Source organism: Juglans microcarpa x Juglans regia, chromosome 3D (genome assembly GCF_004785595.1).
Source record: "Juglans microcarpa x Juglans regia isolate MS1-56 chromosome 3D, Jm3101_v1.0, whole genome shotgun sequence".
NCBI lineage: Eukaryota > Viridiplantae > Streptophyta > Magnoliopsida > Fagales > Juglandaceae > Juglans > Juglans microcarpa x Juglans regia.
This window is the reverse complement of record NC_054598.1, coordinates 34,143,115-34,159,840: the sequence shown is the minus strand read 5'-3', so window position 1 is coordinate 34,159,840 and position 16,726 is coordinate 34,143,115. Positions and strand designations below refer to the sequence as shown.

At 36.6% G+C, this 16,726-nt stretch overlaps 1 protein-coding gene across 2 annotated transcripts; it reads right to left on the bottom strand.

Annotated features, from left to right (window-relative positions):
- Positions 1-18: 18 nt before the first annotated feature.
- Positions 19-8,934, bottom strand: LOC121255657 (general transcription and DNA repair factor IIH subunit TFB4). Of its 2 annotated transcripts, none has more exons than XM_041156097.1 (11): positions 8,677-8,934; positions 8,484-8,572; positions 8,033-8,303; positions 7,773-7,819; positions 6,595-6,617; positions 6,453-6,498; positions 4,174-4,227; positions 3,994-4,062; positions 2,170-2,246; positions 1,278-1,373; positions 19-435 (listed from the first exon to the last, which is right to left on the bottom strand). In XM_041156097.1, the coding sequence occupies exons 1-11, from the start codon at positions 8,705-8,707 to the stop codon at positions 381-383; spliced, it is 858 nt and encodes a 285-aa protein (XP_041012031.1). In that variant the 5' UTR covers positions 8,708-8,934; the 3' UTR covers positions 19-380. The 2 variants fall into 2 exon arrangements, with proteins under 2 accessions (XP_041012031.1, XP_041012030.1); XM_041156096.1 differs by having other exon boundaries at positions 6,595-6,632; positions 8,677-8,931.
- Between the last annotated feature and the right edge of the window lie 7,792 nt (positions 8,935-16,726).

Here is a 16,726-nt window from a genome sequence, read left to right as displayed (position 1 = left end):
AATAAAACAGCAATATTCTAAAATCGTCAAGCACCTCTTCTGTACAACTACTCTCATTTAGCACAGTAGTATGTAACATGCTAGCTACATGACCGTTGCTCAATCCTAGACCATAAATAATAAATTTGTGGTATGCTGCACTCCAAAGCTGTATAGCCTATAGGGCCCAAAATTGATTTTCTCCGCAAAGGTTATTTTCTGGCTCCCAAACAGCTCAGATATAAGACCATTGGGGGGAAAGTAAATCAACATTACTATTTCAATGACACAGTTACATTAAACTGTACGATATAAAAGAGCATCTAGAATCACCTAAACTGAATCATTAAAACCCAAACACTTCCCAGTGTGGTGTGTAAAGATTATGTTTACGGAGTCGTTCACTTGACATTGGATGCCGATGGAACATCTGACTGGGGTTGCCCAAATGCTGACCTGAATAATTGCCCAAAGACAACAAAAATCAAGCGAGGTGAACTAACAATAGATCTAGAACTAACATATAATAAATGCGTAACAATTCTAGTGTGTGTGTGTGTGTGTGTGTGTATATATATATTAATTCTTATGTGTATACTACTTGTCAAAAAATACAAAAGTATTTGATTCATCTGGAGAAAACTCAGTGACACGGACACACCAATTATCATGACCAGCAACGTGCAGTCACTCATTTCCCTTGGCTTTCAATTGACAAAGAAATTCGGTTAAGTTCACACTACGAAGCCAACCACTGATTCAATTTAGCTTATGTTCCTGCCATAAAGCAACGAATTCTTCCAATTGATGTTAATGCCAACCACTGATTCACTTAGTTTTACGCAACAATGCCTAACTTTGACTTCTAAACAAAATGATAACTATCCTGTCCCCATCTCAAACTCCTAAAACCCTAATATAGAATTCATGAAGAATTAGTTTTCCTAAAAACCTTTGCTGTCCAGCTACTGCTAACCCTATTTGCCCTATTTGGAGAACAGAATAGATTTCTTGAACTCTCAAACCCCCAATTCTGATGATTCAAGATCCTTTGCCAAGCTTAGTCAGAAAGAATAGTGAGGGAATTTCGCCCCCTGTTAAATTGTCCCTATACCAATTTGACAAAGCCTCGAAAAACAATTGAGCACAATAGGTCTTTCACTTCCTCTGTGATTTTGAACTTGAAGTCATTTACTACCACTAGGCATTAGACAGTTAGAAAAATAATGCACCATGGAAATATATGAAACAGCGAGTCATAAACAGTGTAATATAACTTCAAAACAATGTCCACTCACCCACAAGTAGAACATTTCTTGTGATGCTTACAAAAAATGGACAAGCATACAGAACATATGTAGCCCATGTCGATTGTTCTTTTATGACAAAAGCACCTGCAAGTTTCATAGTTTCAATACAATGCACATAGATATGCATAAGAAGTGATGCAAAATGAGATCAAATTCTTCACTTGATTAGGACCATGACTGATAGTAGTAGCCCTACCTACAGAAAAGATAGTTGAGACAACAGCCTATACCCTGTCAATTAGATTCTAATAAGTTTGTTGTTGTCACAAGTAGATAACATCCGAGCATTTTCACCACAAACTTCAACCCATTTTTCATTTTGGACCTTAAACTACAAAAATGTTTTACTTTGCACCCCAAACTACAAATAGATTTCACTTTGCACCTCAAACTACAATTAGATTTCACTTTGCACCCTCCACGCAAATATGACTGGAGTTTATGCCATTCGGCTAATTTCTTGTTCATCTTAATGGTCAGATCTTTAACTGAGGAGCAAATAAAAAATGTAGATAGATAGGGCAAGCTGAAACTTTTTATAGTTTTGGTTACAAAGTGAAAATTCGGTAGATTTTTTTTTTTTAGGTAAGAATTAGGTAGTAATTCGACGGAAGAAAAGAGTAATGACCACAAGAAATATATTGCTTATCAGTTTTTGTTTCTCAATTATTCTCGTTAAGGCGAGTTTAATCAAGCAGTATATATTATGACTACATTTACCAAGTAAAACTACTTGTTTCACCAGCATCAATTGAACTAACAATACAACGAATGTAAATATTGAATGGTAGTTCAAAAGTTCTAAAAATATCCAGAAGTACAAAGGCACTAACGCAACATAGATAGATACAAAAGAATGCTCACAAGATATTTAACTTACGAGGCACGGAAGTCAACACCAACAGACTTGGGAAGCCGTAAGAAAGTACGAGAATGCAAATCAGTTGCAAAAACCGTCTGCATGAAACAAGAAGGCTCCATCAGCACCACGTTCATACACATGCTAAAGAAAGACTTCTAGACTCTAGGAAATTAAAAAAGGTGAAAAAATGGAAAACAAGATCATCACATAGAAAACCCAAAGATAGTAACTGAATACAAAAAACAAATATTTTATAAAATATATCCATAGATGTAATGGTTGTATCTATAATGAGACAAAAGAATACCAGCAAAAAGGCTGAAATTTAATACCAACAAAACTAGCTGAAAATTCTAATGAAGTTTAATCATAAGCAAAAGAGCTGAAATTTACCAAGGGTCCTTCAACTTCTCGCTAAAATTCAAACCAAGTCTACTCTATCGAATTAGCACCAAGTACTAATTCTAATCCAAATATTGCCAAAAAAATCCGATCCCAAAACTGACATGGCAGAATTAAAAGTTGCCAGGTTAAATGGATCAAGCCCAGGATTATCAGGCTTCAATCATGCCAAGATTCCTATGTATAGAATTCTCGGAATGTAACATAGCACGACAACCCCATTTCCTCACCTTGGAACTCTAATATCATGTTAATGCAGACCAATTGGATCAGCAGCAACCCATTTTAGAATACCAGCACTGCAATGGTGCAAGAATATTATGTTCAATTTTTCTCATATAGTCTTGCAGCATGTAGGGATTGGAAACAGGAAAGTAATCAACCTGCTAGGAGTCATAACTGAAAATGGCATCTCTTCATCTAACAGTTAACATAAAAGATAACATTTTTATTATGCCTAATAACAATCTTTTAAAGATTTTACATCAAGTTTTTTTTATCAGTAAACAAAAATTATATTGATAATAGGGATAGGCAATTGCTCAAGTACACAGGACATATACTAGAGCATCACCTATGCTTGATTAGATTTTACATCAAGTTAAAACACTATTATCATTCATACTTATATTATTCTAACTGTCACACCAGGTCAACCATGGGTTTTTCTCCAAAAAAACCACAAGATCTCATGCTCATCCAAGCTTACTCCCCCCTTGAGAGTGAGTCCCATACACTCAGTGAATATCCATTACCCAAACAACTTATGACACATCAAATGAGAGAAGGTGATCTTGTGAAGAATTGAACAAGGAAAGCAGGGTACTCTTGCCAAATGTACAAGGTTGCATGTACCAATCAAAAAAATATTTAGCCATATTCTCAACAAACCATTTCTAGGTTTTGCCAATCTAAGCTTCACAAGTTCTTCCAACCTGCTTGATATGCACACAGGCTAATTAATGGCATATCGAACTCAGGCACCCATATTAAATTTCATGCTTCAGATCAAGGGTTTCTCATTTGCAATGCAATAGTTCTCTGACAGTACCCTTGACAATGTACACATAAGCATATATACTTTCATCATACCATCAAATTATACTATAAAGCTGGTAATAAGTCAAAACTGGTGTCTCATTTGGCTTCACAGCAAGTATATTGATTTTACTCAACATAGACAACCAAGAAAGTAAATTCTTCAAGTAATATCTTTTGCAACACAAGGCTATGGGTTGTAGTTGCCATCGACAAGAACATGAAGTCTATTGATATATTTTATGTTAGATGCCCAGTTATTTTTAATATTTTCAAGCACGTTACATAAGCTTCAGAAAAATTATGAAATCCGTAAATAAAAGATAAGCTCAATCTGCAGAGAATAAAGATGGAAGGCTACAAATTTAAATTGCCTTTATGAAAATTATTGTAACAACCTACCGAGAGATACTGAAATAGCCCATCCAATTGTTGGGGCTTCTGATACACACCACCAGTTATGTAAGAAGCCTGTTATTCAAAAACATTAGAAGCAATCACTAAAGCCAACAGAGGGCTGATGCTAATAATATCATGTCTTGCAACAAAATTCATTAAGGGTACACAGAACAGATAAAGTACCTGCTGCAGGAAGGCAGAATTGTTAGAGCCCATAAAACAAGAATCTATAGGAACCTGCACCAGGACCAAATTACTTCACATAAGACTTTTAGATCCAAAAAAGAGATGATACTAAAATGTACATACATGAACGCAAAAATGTATTATAACAATAAAATTTGTACAATATGCATTAGCTTTTGAAATCTTAAAATATACTTATCACAAAACAATATTCAATTACACAGATAGAGTAATTCCATAACTTCATTTCAAATCTGCAAATGGCCAGCTTAAAATATCTAGCCAATTCTAATTATTTGGAAAAAAGAAAAGAAAGATATATGAAGCTTAAAATGATTTCAAGAAGCTCCAATTGTAGCCTTGACTAGTCCTTTTGGAGCATGGGCTTAGATGTGACTTGGGCCTTCCTTGGATTGTTATAAATGGTATCAGACTTGTGGTGGTTGAGCCATGCCACCTATGATGGATTTGACCAGACAAGGATATTGGGGATTTAAGGAGGGAGATTGATATCAGTTGGATTAAAGCTTAGTTGATATAAATTTATATCTACTTGGCATACCACTAACCCATTTGACAAGCCTTGCCTTAATTGGAACCAATCATTTAATAAGCAACCAAACGTCTCACACAGCCTTGAAAATCTATGAAATTTCATACCATACTGTTAGCACGAATCAAACACTTGTCAATGTTACATTTTCCATCCCACACTGTTAACATATCCAGCACTTTCCAACAGTATTTTTTTTATGAGTAAAAATAGTTTTATTAAATCAAGAACTAGGCATAGCCCAAGTATACAGGAAGTGAACTTTGTGACTTGAACAATTGCCAACAGTTAAACCATACTTCATATGGTCAGGAATTTCCCATTACAGGCTACATTGTAGACAAAGAAGATCACGTTCAACAATCAATAGCCACAAGCAACTTATGAACCAGAAGCCTAAAACCATGGGGTAAAATTTTATTGGATACACCCATCACTTCCATGGATATCGCCAAAAAAGGAATGACTCAGGATGTCGTGGCCCATCTCTTTTGTCAAGAGTATCCTAGCTCAGATGCCTGTTTCAGATGTTGTGGTCCATGCCACCCATCACTTTTATTTTCATTTCAAAATGAAATGACCACAGCTCAAGGCATGCCCAAATCATTCAAGACAGCCATTTGTAGATAGTCGCATTTTACTAGTATCATTAAAGGTTACCAAAGTAACATTTACAATCATGTCACAATTATTCATCAAGAACTATAGTTGCACACGGGGCGGAACTAGAAATCATAACTTGGGGGGGCAAACTCTGAAAAAAAATTATAGGGGGCAGAAATTAATTTTTGTGAAATTTATCTTTAAAAAGGCTTTAAAAAGTAAAAAAAAAAAAAATTAAATTTTGGGGGTGCTAAGCCCACCCCCCCCCCCCCCTTCTCTAAAAGCATAGGTGTAGGTCCGCCCCTGATTACTTGCATAACCATGTTGCCAACTAATTCTCATTACAGTTTTATCAAAATACGTAGTACGGCTTTAATGCTTAAAAACCAGAAGGGAATTTTAATTATTTAAATATTGTTTGAAAATAATAATTTAAAATGATTAATATGTTATCTTACCTCCTGAAAAGCGATGATAAATATGCTCCACATATAATATCCAAATATTTCACATTACCACATTAAGGCCTTGTTTGGATAGCTATCTCAACTCATCTCATCTCATCTCATCTTATTTCCTTCTCAAACATCACTCAAAACACAAACACTTTTTAATTTCAAATCTTCAGTTGTTTTATCTAATTATTACCTAATCATTACAACTTTCTCAAACTTCCAAACAAACATAAAAAATAATTCAACTTTTTAAAATCCCAAAACAAAAATTATATTAAAAATTTAAATTCTAACAATATTTTAACTTTATAATATTTTATTCAACTTTTTTCTCTCCTTCTCCAAAATCCAATAAAACATCTTAACTCAAACCATTTCACAATTATTCACAGATTTCTCATCCCGTCTCATCTCAACATCCAAACGAGACCTAATACTTACAACCAGAACCATCTATGTTACAAGTTTTCATTCAAGGAACAAAAATAAAATTCCTAAAAGCATTTGTGGCCTTTATTGGGATGGAGGAGGGAATTAGATGCAAAGACTGATCCAGACGTGCGCAATTGAAAGAAAAAAAGTATCCAATTGTGGATTTATTTTTATAAGTGCCAATTATGTGAATTATTTAGAAGACAATATAGGTAGAAACAGTTACCACATACCATTGAACGCTGAGCTGAGAATATTGCATTCATGATCGCCACATATCTGGAAATGGGGGGAAAATTTCAAGGGTAAAGTTCAACCCAAATATACTAAAATTAATGATGGTGATGATGATTCCAGATATTATAAAGAACATACTGCTCAGGTCCATCTGTGGATCCCTGCAAGCATAAAATCTGCCACCATATGTTAGTAACTATACAAGAACATATTCCATTTAAGTTCTAAAAATGTGATAAGATAATAAAGCAGCAAACAAGACAAACATAGAGCTATAAGCAAAAAATAAACAAAACCAACAGAAAGTAGGCTTTGAAAAAAAAAAGCATAATGTTATATGACACTAAAAATTGGCCTTGCCCATTGCACTAAGACCGACTACATAAATCAATCTGGACACTGAGCTACGTGATTTGAGTAAAATACATGTCAACTTTGGATGATATCAAAAGCACTGCAACTATCCTAGTACACGAATCATAGCTAGAAGTTGTCTGCCACAACAAATTAGAAGAATGTGCAAAAGGAAAAATAGAAACCTTTGAAGATCTAAATGAATATTGAGCACAATATGGTTTCTGATATAGATAAGGTTCAATTAAGTTACTACTATAAACCTCAGGCAATTGAAGAAAGCATTAATGTGTAACAAAAATAATATAGGAACTTGCAAGATTAATTTTTTGAAGACTATAGATACCACACATAACACAAAGGCTGCTAGAAGCTATTTAACATGTCATTATTTTGCAATATCAATGTTTAGCATATCCCCAATAGCAATCTCACAGCCTAAACTTCCTTTACTTATAAAAAATAATAATAATAAAATTGCAAGTATAACAACAAACATTCCAAGCATGGACTAAGACTGCTGAATGGGTTTATATATAAATGTGCCTCTTCATGCTAGGTTAGAAAGCGTTTTTCAAATCAATTTTATTAGCACAAAGGGGCATAACCTAGTACACATGGTGTATGCAAGATAAAGCATTCAACTAGTAGGAAGAGGGAAACATGTTAGAAGGTGCTAACAAGGAATCATACAATTCCATCTTCAAATACAGTAATGAGACTACTCAAACAAATAAATAATCACCAAGAATACAGCACAACAAGACTAGAGTAGAATGTATATAATATTTTGATAAGTAAATTTTTTTTTTTATAAATATGTATATAATATTGACAGGCAAAATCTCACAGATCCAACACAAAGTTGAGAAACGTTCCTGACAATTGATGGTCAGTTGGTCAAAAAAATTATCAGTAATCCAACTTTGAAAATAGCCTTGAATACAAATTTAACTACTCACTCGAGGCTGCGGATGCAGTGGTCCTGAACGAAAAACCTTCTGTATATCTAGTTTGAGAGTCAAGTGGAAGATACTTTAGATTTCCCAATAGAAATCAAATGGCTCCATTATGTTTTACACATCTCAATGTACAAATGATTCCACAATTTTCATTCACAGATTCAGGCTATTAGACATGACAGCAGCCAAATCCAATATACCCTAGAAAACAAAGAAAACGTTATTACTATAAACCGTGAATAAATAAATTGAGAGGATACAACAAAGAGCCATGGACAAGGAGCCCGATAGGAGCGAAGACGTAGGCGGTCCTAGAGAGTCTTTCTCCCCCAAGTGCTGATCTCTGGTGACGAACTCATCCAATTTCCGCAACAAGTCAGAGCAAAGAGCGGGCATTCTTCCGCTTTCAGCATCGGTGCTCGTCGCCGAAGAAGAGTCATAGATATAGTCGCAGGAATTACACCCGGTAGCAATGACCACGACTTGGTTGAATTGGTTGAGGAGTAAGATTGAGTTAAGAAACGAAAGTACCTGTAATGAAAACGAGAGAGAGAAAGAGAGACGAAGCCACAATTAACCTATGTTTGGCTCACCAAAGAAAACACAGAATAAAATATTAAAGTCGTTTGAGAAATGAAAAGTTCATTCTGTTAGGCAATCAATCCGATGGTTAGGGTTTGGAATTGAAAACGAGAGAGAGATAGAGATTACGTGAGAGAGAAACTTGGAGAATGGGAGAGAGAATGAGCTCCAGAAGAAAGGGTTTGTATCTAAGAGTACCACCAGGAGACTTACGTCATCTGCAATAACACAATCCCAACACAAAGAGAATGAGACGAGGAATAAGAAGAAGAATGTGGAGTCAGAGTTGCAGAGAGAGAGAGAGAGAGAGGGAGGGGGTGACCTGCATATAGTTTAGAAGGAGCCGAAGCCATGGGCAGAGTGATGCTGTTATTCAAACCTGTGACTGTTGCAATCAGATGTAATTGGTTTCGCCGAAACTTAAGCGGAGCAGACGGATACAGGATTCTCTCTGCAAATTTTCCTTTCTTCTCCTTTTCAAGCCTCAAGATCGGCCATTTCTCACAAATCGATCACACCGTAAGATTTAACTTACTATTAAGTAATCATTATTATTTCGAAAAGATTTAAAAATAATTTGGGAAGCGCTGCGGGCCGTCGGGCTGTTATAGGTAGAAGAGCAGCCTCTATTGAAAAAGTGACGCAGGAAAAAATATAATAGATTAGTTAGATCTCAACACACAGAATCACTACATACAAAAGAGGCAGAAAAAGTTATTTGGGCAGCACCGTTTGGGTCTCTTTACACCACCACCAAGCCCGCCGCCCAAGACCAAATGAAGAAAACTCTGTCAAACTATACTAGATGGACAGGTCCGATCCTCGAAACCCTTACACCGACGAGACCAAGTTGAGAGAGTTTTGGATATTCTTCATGGCAGGAAGGAGCTGAGATTTTAGATGCTTGTATGTGTAATCTTTTTAATTTTTAGATTTATAAATCATGAATATATCCGTAGACTTTCATGTTTGAAATGTAAAACACTAGTTTGAAAAAGAAGTAAAAAACTCGCGAGTGACCAAGAAATATTGCAGACCATAACCCACTCTCGCACAACCACCATCTGACCAAAACCTAGCAATGCCCCCCTCCCCGACACGGCCACGCCTAGAAAACCCCCATGCTCTCTACGAAAGCCAAACTTGTCGCCCTCCATGTGTATGGATTTTGATGAGCACTACTAGGGTTTTTTTTTTTCCGCAACATTTGATGACAAATCAAAGAAAACATGGCGGGTGATGGAAGTTTTGGACGACAGAGATGGTGGGTAAGAGAATGGTAGTGGTGGAACTGGGTCGAGCTCTGTCCTTGCCACTGTCTGGGTCATGCACTGTCGGGGATGAGTGTGGGGTGGGATTTCGTTTGAGTTGGGATGGCATAGAAGACAAAGGAGTGAGGGAGGGGTTGTATGGGTCTCTGATCAGGTGTATGCAAGTGTAGACTAAATACTATAAACTGCTTATGTGGCACATAACCATTATAAGGCTGCTTAATGAGGGGGAGCAGCCGAACCGCTCCCCAAGTTTTCTCAAATAATTATCATTATAAATGGTGCAGAAGTTGGCAGGTTATCTCTATTTTTTTTAAAGAAAAACTCTAAACACAGGCGTAGTGTGCAGTGCCCCGTGGACGTGTCCTACGTGGAGTCAAAATGCACTATTTGGATTAAATAAAATGGTGCGTTTGGAGCTGAATACGATTAACCCCTCCTTATTTTGTCTAAACTATGCGTTGTGACTTTCTTTCTTCTTCTCTAATATTGCTTTTGGTTCACTTTCTCCCCCTTCTCATTCTCCTTCCCATTACAAAACGAAACCCTAACCCTAATGCTGCGTGGGTTGCTGTGTCTAAGGATTTCTCTTTCGGTTCAATTTGGTGCTAAGTAACTTACTACTCCAATCTTAGTCCATTTTTGGAATATTTTTCCTACGTATTCTTTCGGTTCAATTTTGGTTCGATTTGAACCTATGTCTGCATCTATGGTTAAATGTAGATTGGTTTTAATTAGTTAGCATGAATTAGTATATGTATTGATCTTGGATAGGACTAACGAACCAACTAATTTTTCTTGTGGCGAGGATTTGTCTTGATCTTGAATGGATGTATTGATTTGTGATGTCTTGAATGGATGGATGGATCTTGAATGGATTTTATTTTATTGTGGCGAGAATTTGACTTGCTTGTCATGCATTACATTTTGAATTAGTAGATGTATTGATCTGTGATGTCTTAACGAACCAACAAACTTTTCTTTGGTTAAATATCGTGCCTTACTTGATATGTTGGCTAAAATGTCTTAATTTTGATCATCTATGTACTTAAGCCCCAAAAGAAAAAAGAACAAGAAGTCATTAAAATCTCTATCATTTTGTGGCTTTTATTTTCAGCATAGCCTTTCTTTGACATTGAAACTGGGTTTGGCTTTATTGAGGTGCTAATTTGAAACCCAACTAAGAGCAGTTATGTACTTCTGTCTTTGGCTTTTTAAATCACCATAGAGCTATATGAAATAGAATGAAACTAGGACTCTGTATAATTAGTACTTAATGAGCTAATATTGCTAATACTAATAGAAAAGTCTTAACATGACTTGTGTAAAAACTTGAATGTGACCATGTGATTAATATTGTACTTAAGAAAACAATCAATATAGAATTCTAAATTTCAAATCAATTTAGAATAGAGTAGTGCTATATAGCATCCACTATAGTGGTGCACACAATGCACACACTACAACCTACTAATTTTTTCTCCCCATATGGATGGCTGGGATGATGCCACATAGGATGTGCAAAGTGGCTTCTCCCAAGATTATTTCTTTAGAATTATAAACTAAAGATGAAGTACCTTATAAATCTAAACTTTCAGGGATATTCAAAAGTTTTAACTATTTTGCAGGAGTTGTTTTTTTGCACGTGGAAACTACCTTTGTTTTCTTAGCTTTGGTATCTACCAATTATGCAAGTTATAAATGGAAGCTTTTAAGCTTTGTAGTTAATTTATATTCTCAGAAAGGTTGCCGACAGTATATATACCTACTGACCCAGTTATTATACATTGCAGAATTAATGACAAAATACATACCCAGAGATCTGTTCAAGTAAGATAGGAATTACAACATATTTCTAGCCCCAAAAATCTGCCTTAAGCATTTACAAGCAAATACCAATAACAATATTAAGCAAAGGTAAAATAGTAGTAATATCACATTGCTTTCATATTCAAATAGGTTGACTAAGTTGATGATCTGGTATGACAGAGTGAAGAGTTTATGCTCCCCTTATCCTAATTGACTCGTGATTCTTTTGCTATGCTGCTTTGCATCTCACTGGAGGATGAGGTTTGGGAATGGGAATGTCAAAAGTGAACATACTTGTGCTCACTAGATTGTAGAGATCCTTTGAATAATTGGATGGGTAGAAATGCCTTGTGGGACTTGATCCCACTACATTAGGCAATTGGGTGAAACAAATATATTGTTGAATCACAAGGCTAGTGCTAAAAAATAAATTGTTGGCTTCTTTAGTTTATGAGAAACAATTCCACAAATACTTGACATAGTTGGTGAGTTTTCCTGCAACCACAACTAAAAAAACTATTCTTTTTTTTTTAAAGAGACATGCTAATGCCTGGATTAGAACAATGAAGCTATAATATATAGTTTACCAATAGTCCAATTATAAATAGACTATCTCATTTAGATCTCATTTACTTGTGAACATTTTGCAATTTAAGCTTACATATCGTACTAATTGAATGGATTCAAACTTACTTATCACTTGACTCACCTTATCTATTACTTCCTTTTTGTTCTCAAGGCAATTTGGAGTTCAGTTTGGGCCCCGCCCCCCGTCTGCTCGGCCCCATGTGGCAGAACAGATCCCCTCGCTAGCATCTAGCACCCACAACCCCCGCCTCGCCCCTGCTTATATAAATATAAATAAAATTATATATATAAGTATTTATATATAAACAAAACCTCATGTATGAAACACCTGGGCTTTTTTTACTTAATAACAGTTGATGAAACGACATTGTTTTGTCTATAACGGTATTGTTTCGTCATCTATTAAGATTCTAAGAAACCCCCCCCCCCACCTCGCGACTTAGCCCCTTTTCTGAATCTCTCTCTCTCTCTCTCTCTCTCTCTCTCTCTCTCTCTCTCTCTCTCTCTCTCTCTCTCTCTCTCTCTCCGAGTCTCGCTCACTCTCTGTATCTCTGATTCTCCATCGCCGTCGAAGACTCCATTACGCCGTCATCGTAGCCTTCTGTCTACATCTCTGTCATCGAAGGTAAGAATTTTGGTTAAAATTTTGATTTTTTGTTAATTTATGGAATGGAGATTGGATGAATGATGATGTTTAATCAAAGATAAAGGATGAGATTATGTTTGTGAACTGTGTATTGTGGAGACTTGATTGTGCATGTGTTTTGATTATTAATTAACTGATGTGTGAATCTGTTATGTGATTTTGACTTTTGTGGGTTTGTAATGTGTTTTGAATCTTGATGATTGAATACGTGATAGTGAATTAGTGATAGTGATTTTGTGGCTAAATTAATTCGGATTGGAACCCTAAATTAATTTAGGGTTCCAATCCGAAATCTTAAATTAATTTAGGGGTTTCAATTTTTGAAACTCCTAAAAGATTGAAACCCCTACATTAATTTAGGGTTTCAAAATGCCGTAAATTTTTTTTTTTTTTTGCAAACAGAAATATAGAGTTCTGATTTTTTGGGTGGTTGTTTAGATAAGGTTGATGTTCTTATGGCTTTCAAATAGAAGTAATACTTGATTTCCATAAACATGTCCAATTTAGGCCATATTTTCAATCTTTGATGTTGCTTAGCTTTTTAGATGCATTATGTTTTCAAACTTCGCAGTCTCATAAAACTAGCAATAGGACTTATCTGAACAACCAGTGTGTGTATTATGTAGTCCTCAACTAGAACAATAGTATTTTCTAAAAGGTTTTTTTTTTCTTTTTTGAGTTCAACTTCAACTAGAACAATAGTTTTTTTTTTTTCTTTTTGGTTAATTTCATTTTGCAACTCAAAATTATTACTTTTTTCTTTTTATCAAATCATAGTACTACAAGTCTCCAAATTATCAAAACCAAAGAACTACCAATTTCTTCCAATTTGTACCATCTAATTTCTCATTGAACCGCTAACTATAATAGAGCACTTAATTATATTTCTTGTAATACTAGATTTTAATTACATGACATGTAGTATAAAAATTGAGTACTATATCATTTGTATTCGAAGAGCACGATGAATTACTTTCATTAACATAATTAATATTTGGATGTTAATACTTGGATGTTAATTGTTTGGCATATTGTTATGTTTGCTATAATTTCAGATTTGTCGTTTACTTGAGTTCATGAATATTCCGGCAGATTCTAGTGCGAGCTCTCATTTCCAGGCCCAGGGTATCCCTACCCTACCATTACTCATACTCCTACTCCTACTCATACTCCTACTCCTGGCCTAACACCTACCCCTACAGAACCTTGCCCCGCCCCTAAGCCCAGCAAGAAACATGTTTTCATAGTTTGGTCTCATTTCACTAAACTAGAGGGTAGTGATCTCAATAACCCACAAATCAAGTGTAACCACTATGGAAGATTTTATGGATGCCACTATAGAAAACATTGTACCTTATAATTAAAGTTGTACTTAGAAGAGTAATGCAAAATAAGTCTAATATTACTATTATTACAATAGAAGAGCTAATTTAGGCTAGAAATTGGACTTAAAAAATGGCGGATAGGAGTAATGGGGATGCAACGTTGAGGGGATATACTAAGTATGATCCCGACTAGTGTAGGAGACACCTAGGTCGTATGATCATCATGGACGAGCTACTTTTTTAAGTTATTGATGGGAAAGGGTTCCAAGCATATTCTCACTACTTGGAACTAAGGTTTAATCTTCATTCTCACCACACGGTGGTTAAGGATGTAAAAAAACATTATTTGTTTGAAAAAGAGAAGTTGATAGGTCAATTTGTTTGCCTCACCACTGATATTTGGACATCAATCTAAAATTTTAATTATTTATCTTTAACTGTGCATTTTGTTGAAGGTGATTGGATATTGCACAAAAAAATTATAAAATTTTGTCAAATCAATGATCATGAATGTGAGACGATTGGGAGAGCCTTGGAGGCAAAGTTTTGAATACCGTACAGGAGACTGTACCGGTCAAGGTACTGGAATGAAATATTTCGGTACCAGTACCGTTTCGTGTACCGTTTCAGAATAATTTATATCTGGATAAATTATATATATATATATACAAGCATTAACTGTATTCCAAAATAACAACAAAATAAGTCATAAACTCAATATTTCTCAATACAACATTTAAGTTTTTTTTTAAGAGAATATAATTCCAAATCTAGAGTGTGTGAACAGTGAGATTTAATTTTCCTCTCCGTACGAAGCGTAACCCGTGTGTGAACAGTGAGTTGAGAGAAACCCTAACCCTACTTCACGCCGCCACCCCTACCCACCATCGATCGGAGAGGGACGCCGCAGTCATAGACGAGGCCGAAGTGCCCCGGTGTCCTCGCTGAGGGCAGTCGGTGTCAATTCCTCGTCGGCGAACTCTTTCTGTGTTCTTCTTTGATGGCGTCGGCCGCCGAGCACTTTGATTCCATCACAAATCTGATCGACTGACCCAGACAACTCCATTGTGGGTCTCCGACGTCGGTCCTTCTCCGGTGACTGGGATTTTTTTGCTACTCTTCCGTTACCTCCTCCGGCAAACTGTAATTTGAGCCTTTCCACTAGCCACCAATACAAACAGCTTCGATGGACTCAGGCGACCATTTTGTGGGCCTTCGACGTCGGTCATCCTCCGGCGACTGGTAGTTTTCTCCGTTAACTTAGAGATTTTTGGCAAAAAATCTGTTAACTCAGGGCCTCCTTTAGATCTTTTTTTTTTTTTTTTACTACCTTAAGAGGATGAAGCGGGAACAATAGGGAGCAGTGGGAACATATTTGCAGTTGGTTTGACAATGACGACGAAGCACAATGCGATTTCGTCCCAATTGGAAGGAGAGGTAGTTGAAAGTTAAATAAAAAACTTTTGTTTTTAAGAAAGAGGGAGGTAATATTTTTCGTATTTCTGAACGTAGCAAAATGATAGCTAACTTCATGTATCTAGGGGGGACGATAGCTTTGTGGGTGGCTAAGGGGATTGAGGATTGTTTAGAACTTAACTGTCATGAAGGGTTTCTTCAGAGAATTAAGGATGGGTAATGGAGTTTTTAGCATTCAACATCATGTTAATGCAATGGGCAGTTTTTTGTAGCTCTCTGAATTCCGAAATGGAAGGAGGAAAGGTTTGTTGGTGATTCTGGAGGGCGCAAATGGCATTGGATGGAAAGGCTTTCTGCAATCCATTCTAAGTGTCACTGAATCCAAAGCCACTACTAGAAGTGGGGAGTTTGTTGATGGAAAAACAGTAGGAAGGCCTTCCTCAATCAAAGGTGCTTCGTACGCAGCGGTGTTGAGGTCACTGGTGGGTAGTCAGGCCGAGATCAGCTCAACGGTAGAAAGAAATGGCAATGCACTTATAGGAGACAAAAGATCTCAGATGACATTGGGAGAGTTGGAGGGAGTCTTGTGGAATGTCAAATCTCAATTGAAGGGAGTTATGGATTATGTAAGAGATCTAATGATTAAAGTGGATAAGGGATTGGACCTAGTTGTGGGTACAAGTGTGCTACCAAGTGTGCCGAAAAGTGTGCAGGCAAAGGGTGTGTCAACGATAGGGTCGTTGGATGCTGGCATCTTTGTTCATGCCAGTGTCATTATGCCTTCTGAGGGAGCTGTAGGGTCTCAGGCACCAGTTGCAGATGAAGTTGGTCCTTTTGTCCAGGGTTCATTTGTAGTTGAAGATGGGGGTCCCTTCAAGGTCTCAAGTATTTTGGAAGATACAATCGAGCCTCTTTTAGAAGATGCAAACGAGGCAACAGAAGGTAGTGTTTCCCCTCTTGAGGAAGTAGCACGGCAAGGATCATCGAGGAGTGGAGCAAATACACACAATGTTGATGGAGGGGAGGAATCTGCAAGTGTAACAGATGGAGGGGACAACAACCATATAGATGTCGAGCAACCATTGGGCGGGAAGGATTTGTCATTGGTGCCTCATGTGGGGGAAGGTTTAGAATTGGCATTGGTGCCCCGTGTGGGGGAAGGTTTAAAGTCGGGAGCGCAGTCGGCTAGGGATAATGTCATTTCCCTAGTTTCTCTTCCTCCGATCAACGATATAGTGGGTTCAACATCGGATTGAATTCTAAATAAAGATAACAGGTTTCTACAAACCTTGAGACTTTCATATGGAGAACATGGAG

Bases quoted from the DNA above. Each gene is read 5' to 3' on its own strand.
- LOC121255657 (XM_041156096.1), bottom strand. From the start codon at position 8,707: ATGGCTTCGGCTCCTTCTAAACTATATGCAG. The intron at 7,820-8,032 runs GTATCCTCTCAA...CTCTCAAACTAG, and splicing joins CTTGTCCATGGCTCTTTGTT to ATATACAGAAGGTTTTTCGT. The intron at 4,228-6,452 runs GTATGTGGTAAC...GTCCTGGTGCAG, and splicing joins TCTCAGCTCAGCGTTCAATG to GTTCCTATAGATTCTTGTTT.